The sequence below is a fragment of the Ochotona princeps genome, chromosome 5, assembly GCF_030435755.1.
Source record: "Ochotona princeps isolate mOchPri1 chromosome 5, mOchPri1.hap1, whole genome shotgun sequence".
NCBI classification, from domain to species: Eukaryota; Metazoa; Chordata; class Mammalia; order Lagomorpha; family Ochotonidae; genus Ochotona; species Ochotona princeps.
Window position 1 is genome coordinate 44102919 of NC_080836.1, and position 10279 is coordinate 44113197.

Here is a 10279-nt window from a genome sequence, read left to right on the forward strand (position 1 = left end):
GAATTAAAACAGAAAGGCACACATACATGACTCTAAGTTCCTGGTACTAGTGAATATTTACAGGAAAGGAACTTCGTGTTTCTGGTGGCAATACAAAAATAGTACTGCTACAGTGGAAAATAGCTTGGAATTTCTTGGTAACATTAAATTCACAATTGTAATACAATATTGGAACACAATTAATAGTGTAAGTGGAAAAATGAAAATAAACATCCAGGAAACACTTAAAGATAGCCTAAGACACCAGTCATGAACCTCTGGGAAAACAAATCATGGTATAGTCCTATGATGAAGTACAATGAATTATACTCATCCATGTAGAAGAATACACTACATTTTAAAGTGGGCTGTGAGATTTTCTTTTTTCTAAATTAAAGAATCTGACATAATACACCATGCAATTCCTGACTGTTTATTATGTAGGTACAAAACAGGCCGTTAGAGGAACAGGAAACCAGTCTGTTTGATAAGGCCAGGGTACAATGTTAGGGATAGAGAAAGACGTTAACCTTAAAAGAGCTTATAAGAACAGATTCGGGCCTGGTGGTATGGCCCAGTGGCTAAGGTCCTCGCCTTGAACGTTCCAGGATCCCATATGGGCACCAGTTCTAATCCTGCCAGCTCCACTTCCCATCCAGCTCCCTGCTTGTGGCCTGGGAAAGCAGTCAAGGATGGCCCAATGCTTTGGGATCCTGCACCCATGTGGGAGACCTGGAAAGAAGTTCCTGGCTCCTGGCTTTGGATTGGCTCAGCTACAGTCGTTGCGCTCACTTGGGGAGTGAATCATCGGACGGAAGATGTTCCTCTGTCTCTCCTCCCCTCTGTATATCTGACTTTGTAATAGAAATAAATAAATCTCTAAAAAAAGAACACATTCAAGTTACTATTCTAAATCATGGCTTTGGTTGTCTTTGTACATGCTTATTAAAATTCATTCAATTATGTATTAAAAGTTAGGTTTTATTTTGTGCAAATTTGCTTGAATACATTGAGTTTTAAAATGATTTACAAATGCATTCAACCTGTTACAGTCTCTTCACTGCAGTTTAGAGAATATTAATCCAAATAACAGTGAATATTCTGTTTCCATGTATGTGATATTCAAGAAAATGCAAATAGTCTGCAGTCTAAAATTTTTTACAAATCACTCGGTTATTCTCCATAGAGACGTTGATTGAGCGTGATCTTCTACCAGAATATTTTTGGAGAGATGGATATTTTCTACATCTTTTTTGCTTTGGTGATCATTGTGGGTATGCAGTTATCACAACACACTACAATGTACACTCTCTATTCTATAAAGTTTACTATAAAACTTTACCTCAATAAGAACATTTTATTCCATTTTCCTCTGATAGAAGTTCAAAATTTGGCTGCTTGCTATGGCTTCATACCACAGCATTTATTTCAGGAATTATGAACAACACGCAGTTCTGTCGTTTGCACTTTCCAAATGTCACAAATAAAAAATCACCTACATGAACATGTTAGGTCACAAATTTCCAACATTAAACTTCTCTGTTTAGTTCCTGAATAGAAATTTAGATGGCTAGCATACTCTAAACTCTAAAACTTTTTGACCACTGAGTAGTCTGTTTTGAGATTTAAGCACACTTTATTTTAAAATAACATAAATCTGTAAGCACATTTTTCCTTCCTTTTTCTATTAAAGAGCTAAAATCTTGTTGAATACAAGCAACAATAGTGACAGTTATTGAGCCAAGTTAAGAAAAAAATGAAAGAAAAATTTTTAATAATGCAAAGTGTTTTTGTTTTCTTTAAGAATTAGTGTATTTGTTGGAAAGACAGAGTTACAGAAAGAGGAAGCAAAGCACGTTTTCCACCTGCTGGTTCACTCCACAAATGGTCACAGTGGCAAGGGCTGGCCAGTCCAAAGAAGCCAGGAATTTATTCTGGGTCTCCCGTGTGGTTGCAGGGACCCAAGGACCTTTTTACGAAATGCTTGGCGTTAGAGATCAGTCAAATCACAAACCATCCACTGGTTCACTCCCAAAATGACTTCAACTCGAGCCGAGCTGATCTGAAACCAGGAGCAAAGAGCTCTTTCCAGATCTTGCATGTAGGCACACATGTGCAAGGCCTTCGGACATACTCCACTGTTTTCCCAGGCCATAAGCAGCTGGTAAACTGGATTGGAAGTGGAGCCTCCAGGACTAGAACTGGTGCCCATATGGGATGCCAGCGCTAATGGGTGAAGGATTGGGCTGTTGAGTCACCATGTCCGCCCCTAGCTTCCCTATCTTCTGACACTTTCTTATTTTACAAGTAAGTGGTGCCAGGATATTTCTACAAGACTCACTTTCATTGTGGTGAAGTTTTAAAGAGCAAGGCTGGAACAAAACCAAAAAAGAGATTTCATATCAGTATGGACTCAAGATCACTTCACATTGTAAGCAAATTCTATTGAATCATGCTTGCCATCTATTTTGGGTCCCTTTTTGTCTTAAATAACATTGCAAGAATCATGGTCAGAATCAGAAGTACAGTGAAACCTAGATAGTTCCTTCCTAAAACTAGTTTGATACACAACTATGGTTTGGGTTCCTTATCACCAAAGTCCAACTTAAATATTGTTTTAACTAATAGTGAAGCATAATTTGGACTTTGAAATTAAAATGCTGAACAAGCAACGTTATGTTGTCTTTTTTCAAGCTGTATTGTCCTTCACACTGCAAATGGTGGCAGTTTTAGTTGCAAGCATGAAGCCTGTCTCCTTGGCACAGTCATAACATCATTTGGTTATGCATATGAGCCAAAGCATACCAATGAAATTTCAACCTAATTGTTGTCAGAAGAGAAAAAATTTTCTTTCATCTTCGATAAGAAATGAAGAAAGAGGTTACAAAAATGACTATTTCTCTGGAGAAACAAAAAGAAAACATCAGATTATTCGTTATTTGAATAGCTTGATTAATTTTCATTTGAAGCAACTGTGGTTATAAGAGCATTGGTTTCAAACACTAGTTACACAAACATTGTAAATTATACTGCTTATATAAAATAACATTCCTAGTATTCAATAAATTGCTTGTATGGTATAGGCAAGATTGAGTTGATTTTCTGTGATTTATAGCTAAAACTCCTTTTTGTATTAAGTAGTAAAAATATTTATAAATAACTTTCCATAAAAGGGAAATCAAAGCACAAGCGGAGATAAAAGGTTCAGCACTATGCCAGGAATCTTGGGCTTTCTAAATAATGCTTTACATATTTTCCGGGATTTCTGTGGTTTTTAGCAACAAAATGGGAAAATCTTAATCTGTGCTCTTTTTAAGCTTAAATGACACAAGTTATATAAAATATTCCATGATACAGAAATAAGTCTCAAAATTAAACTTACCATTTGAGACTGATGAAAGGCTCAGACAAATGCTCTGAGATAACCCTATATCATTTTAACTTATGGCAAGTGATCATCCTTGGTTTGCATACAGTGAAGGTAAATTTAGGCCATCTCTCTACTGACAAAGCAAGAAAATTAGGTCAGATCCCTAGATAATTCAGATAGAAAATTTATCTGATCAGAGAATGTCCTAATTCTCTCAACTCACTGGTCAGTTCCCTCCAATAGGTGCTCTGCTTTCTGAGTACAGACCCTTAGTACTACAAAGGCCTGTCCAGAGTGGAGCATAAGGCACAGCCCTTTTTTTCTCTTGACCCACTTTCAGTCAACATAAACAATGCAAAAGTGAAAGGTTGCTATAGGATATGATTGTCCTTTTCAGTGAGTTTATATTCCAATAGAATTCTGATCTTGTGGTCTTTTTCTTGTGGATATATAGTTAGTGACAAATTAAGCCTATGAATCTAAAGTGGATTAATTCATTTCTGTGCAAATGCTGTTGAGAAGAAAGGGAGGGCGATGATATGAAAGCAAGGGAAGTGTGATTATGTTCTTGAAACTTTACCTATGGAATACATAAAATCTGTTCTCTTTATAGTAATTCAAAAATCTGTTAGAAATGATTCATTTATAATCCTACATGAACTTCCTGTATGGGAGGGGAAAGAAAATGTAAAAAACAATTAAGTCTTGAAAATGTGATATGGAATCTTAGAAAGTTCTAACACTTGACCAGACATTGTTTATTGGAATGTAGCCAGGGTACACTGGCATAGAGTTCACCAAAAGCTATCATAAAAATTTCCAAGCAATTTCCATTTTTACTAGATCTGAGACAAATCCCATGGAAATTCATTTTAATCAATTTCCCGGGTGAATTGTAGGCATAGCCAAGATTGGGAGAAGTTGAAATAAGTCAGTTCTTCCTTTTTTAAAAAATATATTTTATTTTTACTGGAAAGTCGGGTTTACAGAAAGAAGGAAATACAGAGAGAAAGATTTCCCATCCACTGGGTTACTCCACAAGGGACTACTATGGTTGGAGTTGAATTGATCCAAAGCAAAGAGCAGGAGCTTCCTCAGGGTCTCCCTCATGGTTGCAGGGTTCCAAGGCTTTGGAACATCCTCCACTACTTTCCCAGATCGCAATTAGGGGGGCTGGATGGAAAGTGGAACAACTGGGACATGAACTAGAGCCCATACGGTATCCCAGAGTGTGCAAGGCAAGGATTTTCCCACTGAACCACCTTGCTAGGCTCAGACACAAATTGGTTCTTATTTCTACTGTGTTGTAATTAATTATTTGGTTTCTGTATCCATTTCTATCATAGACTTTTTTTTTTTGCTTATCAAAATAGTCTTAGGAGAGAACTTAAGTAGCTACTTAATATATATAAACTCCCAAATAGGTGTTATGGGCTCTCATGTCATGGAACATTAAGCAAGTAAGTAAGCACTCTGGGCTATACAGATACCATTCACAGTGTCAACACAATACGTTTCTTTGCAAAGGAAAGCAGTTTAGAAATTTAGCAGATTTAGTGCTAGGACAGACTCTACTATTGGAAAACAACAAACACAATCACATTAGTTCTGTTTTTAAAATCAGTTCTCAGTTACTTTGCCTGTAGGGTTACTCATCCAAATTCTTTATAGGAATTTTTAGCACAAACATATTGTACATGCATAGCACCAGGTTATTTTGGCACAATTAGATTAGAATTTAAGATCTGCTGAGACATCCTGTAAGTCTAGATAAAGTAGCTCCCAATATCTGCAACTGTCAGTGACGGAGCTCCAAATGCTCGCACCCCGCATAGCAGCAATCGCTTACATAACAGCCTACCTACAGCTCAGTTCTTGGCAAAACCTTACAGACACCTAAGAATGTATCCTAACACTCTAAACTGTCTGTACAGAGGTAAAAGAAACACAAAATAAAACCATGCAAAACATGCGGATTGTACGTACATAAAGCTAAGAGGGAAAAAAAAAGGTTGGGGATGAGGAAAGAGCAGAAGGAAGTGGGAAAGAATCAAAATACAAAGTTTTAATTATTGTTGTCTAATATGCAGATAAATAGATGAAAGTAATTTGTTTCCAAAGCAACACATTGATGTTTAAACTGACAAATAACTGCATGATTTACCAGTATCAAAGTGTGTTTATCTGGCCCAAATTCATGAATCTTGAAAAGTATTCATGAAAGTATTTCAGGAACTATTTAGCAGATGTGATACTGTTCCCTCAGTTCTCCCCTTTCTAAAGGACCATTAAGACCCAAAGCAAAACAGAGTATTCACACAACTGCTGATAATGTCCCAATTTTCTTTCCAGAATGGAATAATTTTGAGGGACTTGGTGTAGGAAGTGAAGGCCAGGTCAATAAAAGAGGACAGGGTTCAGTTTGGAGTAAAGTTGACTTAAATATAGTTGATTCAGCAAGTACACTCAATTTGAGAGCTGACTTCATGACAGATCCTATACTAAGAACATGACAGAGTGAGAAACTGTTCCTGCTATCATGAAATTGCAATCTGCTGTACTCTACAATGATTTGACTTCAAGCTGTTGTATTCTTGGATTTTGAGGGCTTTCTCTTTTAATCATCCGTCTCCCAGGATTTTCTCTTGAGAACATCCCTCCTCCTACCTCCCCTGAATATATATAAACATAGTAATCCTATACTGAAAATTACATTACATTTAACATTCCCTTACTGTTGGGCTTCCACTCTTATCATTCTAGTGAATTCTTTTTTTTTAAGATTTATTTATTTTTTTATTGGAAAGGCAGATATACAGAGAGGAGGAGAGACAGAGGAAGATCTTCCATCTGAGTGGCCGCAACAGCTGGAACTGAGCCAATCCAAAGCCAGGAGCTTCTTCCGGGTCCCAAGGCTTTGGGCCGTCCTCCACTGCTTTCCCAGGCCACAAGCAGGGAGCTGGATGGGAAGTGGAGCTGCTGGGATTAGAACCGGCGCCCATATGGGATCCCAGCGCATTCAAGGCGAGGACTTTAATCACTATGCTACCGTGCCGGGCCCCATTCTAGTGAATTCTTAGGAAAACTCCTTTGTTTTAGAAAAATTGTTTTTCAGTATCTATTTTAATAAGACTCTGGTGAATTCTATAATATTAGGGTTTTTTCTCCATTCATGTGATATTTCATGAGTATCGATTAAGATTCAGACATTGCTCCAAGCATGGGAACTCAGTCAACAAGAGAAGCAATCTTTCCTGGTCATGGAGCTGACATTTTTTTTCATGGTCAGAGATGTTTTTATTTTGCATGTACACCCACTGGTGAGATGGAGATGACCAGGGAGGTGCCTGGTAAGGGAGCATCAACTGGGCCAAGGTTGAGATACAGAGCGTGGGTTGCCATTGGGGCCAGGTGGTCAAGCGTGGCTTCTGCAGTGACGGGAGAAGGGAGCTAACTACCCCAGGCCCCGGGAGCACTGCTCAGGACCTGGAGCTGCCTGCACCACTGCGGGGCAGATATACTCAGATGCTGGGGACTGAGCACTTGCGATCACTGGCGTGCAGCTTACTTAGCCACGGGGTTTCGGAAGTTTCTGCCAGCAAACTTGGCCTTGCTGCGCAGCTTTTCTTCAATTCTGAGCAGCTGGTTGTACTTGGCCAGGTGCTCAGACCGGCAGGGTGCTCCAGTCTTGATCTGCCCATTGCACAGTCCCACCACCAGGTCGGCGATAAAGGTGTCCTCAGTCTCCCCAGAGCGATGAGACACCATTATGCCCCAGCCATTGGACTGGGCCGGCTTGCAGGCCTTTAGGCACTCGGTCACGGAGCCAATCTGGTTCACTTTGAGCAGCAGGCAGTTGCAGGACTTCTGTTCCACGGCCTTGGCGATGCGCTTTGGGTTGGTCACGGTGAGATCGCCCCCTACCACCTGGATGCCTGCACTGGCCGTGAACTTCTGCCAAGCTTCCCAGTCATCCTGGTCAAAGGGGTCTTTGATGGACACCACCGGGTAGTCTTTGACGAAGGACTTGTACAGGTCGGCCAGCTGGTCGGGTGTGATGTAGCAGCTGGGATCGTCTGCACACTTGAAGTCTAGGTCATACTTGCCGGACCGGAAGAACTCGGAGGCGGCCACATCCATGCCGATGACCACCTTATCCGTGTAGCCGGCCTTTGCGATGGCGTTCTTCAGCAACTCCAGGGCTTCCTTATTCTCCAGGATGTTGGGCGCAAACCTGCCCTCGTCACCGACGTTGGTGGCATCCTTGCCGTATTTCTCCTTGATGACATTTTTCAAGTTGTGGTAGACCTCAGCCCCAATGCGCATGGCTTCCTGGAACTTGGCTGCTCCGATGGGCAAGATCATGAACTCCTGCATGGCCAGCTTGTTGCCGGCGTGCGAGCCACCACTGATGACGTTGAAGGCTGGAGCTGGCAGGATGACTTCCGAGTTGCCAGCCAGGTCAGCGATGTGGCGGTACAGGGGGACCCCCTTTTCCACGGCGCCGGCTTTGCACACAGCAAGGGACACCCCCAGGATGGCATTCGCACCGAACTTGGATTTGTTTTCGGTCCCGTCCATGTCGATCATCAGCTGGTCTATCTTTTCCTGCTCAACGACGTTCAATTTCTTGCTAATCAGGGCAGGCGCAATAGTTTTATTGATGTGCTCAACAGCCTTTGAGACACCCTTCCCCATGTAGCGGGTCTTGTCATTGTCCCGCAGCTCCAGGGCCTCATAGATGTCAGTGGAAGCTCCGCTGGACACAGCAGCTCGGAAAAGACCTTTCGAGGTGTAGAGCTCAACTTCCACGGTCGGGTTCCCATGAGAGTCAAATATTTCTTGGGCACAGATCTTGAGAATAGACATGGTGGTTTTCTGGATGCTGCGCTCCGAAGCACAGGGGAGAAGCCGAGGGTGCTGCACACAACACTGCCAGTGAGAGGAGTGAAAGCGGAGCAGACATTTTAAGGTGAACATTCAAGTTGATTGTTCACAGAAACTCCCCACCTTCGGTGAAACTATATTGTTCTTCTGTCTCTCTGGTCTTCCCCACTGGGTTTACTTTCACAGCACCTTTTTTATTCTATTTATTGTTATTCTTTTCAAGCTACACCCTCCAATTATTCTGATGCTTTATTCTCACTTCCTTATGATATTTCTTGCAGTATATAGCCATTCACTTATTTGGACTAAATCATTATATCCAGCATGAAAATTTTCTCGAGTTTTAGATTTTCATGTTTCAGACTATCACATATACAGCTCTCCTTATGTGTCTTGAATAAGCTATAGATTAACAAACCCAAAGTCTAATTTTTCATGTTCCTCCTGCAATTCCAACCACCTCCTGCCTGTGTAGTTCATCTAGAGATGGTGTTAGCAATTCCAGTCTTTGTTTATACTGTTTATACTAGAGAATTACTCTTAACTTCTTTTTTTTTTTCACATTGGTTGTCTCTATTCCTGTGTTCAAGTTATTGTTGGAAAGAGCTAATTAGATAATGTTTCCAATATTTCTCTGCTTTTCATGAAACATCTGACAGCTGAAGTAACAATTTGGGGATATTCAATTTTGAGCTGGCATCACCTTTCTAATGGAACCCATTTTCTCAAATTCACCTTGCACACAGAATCCTTATTAATTTCTCTCCTTGGAATTTCTGAGTATTGCCTGTCTGTAAAATGTCAAGTAAACAATTCTTGGCATAGCACATTTTTTGCTGAACTGAAAAGTTCAATGTCATGGCAAAGTTTCCCCAGTGACATTTTTAAAAGAAGTATTTATTTTTATTTGAAAGACAGATTTACAGAGACGGAATGACATATAGACAAGTCTTCCCTCTGCTGGTTCATTCCCCAAGTGGTCACAATGGCCAGAGCTGAGCTGATCCAAAGCCAGGAGCCAGGAGCCTCTTTCAGGTCTCCCATGCAGATATCGGGACCCTAGGCTTTGGATCCTCTTGCATTGCCTTCCCAGGTAGGGAGCTGGATTGGAAGAGGAGTAGCTGGAATATGAAATAGCGGCCTAACAGGATACTGGAGCTACAGAGTGGAGGATTAATCTGTTAAGCCACGGTGCCATCCCAATCCTGCAACAATGTTTTGAACTAACACAACTTGTATAGATGTAGAACCAAAAATAATACTTTAAAATGGCACATGACTAGTGAAAATCTACAAGATCTTACTATAAACTCTGAAGGTTGTGTCCTAGAATGTGTAAGGAGAAACAGGGGTGAAGCATTATGGTGTAACAGGTTTTGTTATCAGTTGCAAGCATCAGTATGTAAGGTGGAGCTGTGATTTCTCTGCATCCAATCCAGTTTCCGCAATGCTGGAATTAAAAGTCCGTAACATAGAGTAATACCCTCTGTAGTGCAAGATTTGTCTTCCTTCAGTTTCAGTGAATCAAGGGAAATCTCAGTCCAAAGCCCCAGGCAATCCTCCACTACCAGGCAGATAGCCAGATTGGAAGGAGAGAATCCAGGAATTAAACCAGCACCTGTACTGGATGCCAGCACTACCAATGGTAGATTAGCATAACAAGCCACAATACCAGCCCCATGATGAAGTCTTAAACCATCTCTTTTGTTATATCCCATGTGGGATGTATATCATCATCTTGGACAGAGTACTCATGGGTGTTTTTTTTTTTTTTTTGGCATTATTTGTGCATTAGTTACTTAGCAGAAATCTTGATTATCAGAATAGCTATTCTGATGCACCAGTTCTTTGCATGCAATTAACCCTTGTGTTATAATGAGTTTTCTTTAAATTTGGTCAGGATTCACAGTCCTGGAAAAAGAGTGCTCTTGTAATTTAGAAATAGAACTCAAACATGGAATGCGCTAATGACAGTGTCAATTTCAGACTCAGGTGCTCTTAATGGCACTGCACTGCCTATTTACCAAAGGTTGGTTGGTTAGC

The 10279-nt window shown here is 40.7% G+C and overlaps 1 protein-coding gene across 1 annotated transcript; it reads right to left on the reverse strand.

Annotated features, from left to right (window-relative positions):
* Window positions 1–6628: 6628 nt before the first annotated feature.
* LOC101520871 (alpha-enolase-like) lies at window positions 6629–8282 on the reverse strand. The gene has a single exon (XM_036493150.2). It carries the CDS (start codon window positions 8216–8218, stop codon window positions 6914–6916), a length of 1305 nt encoding a protein of 434 aa, XP_036349043.2. The 5' UTR covers window positions 8219–8282; the 3' UTR covers window positions 6629–6913.
* Between the last annotated feature and the right edge of the window lie 1997 nt (window positions 8283–10279).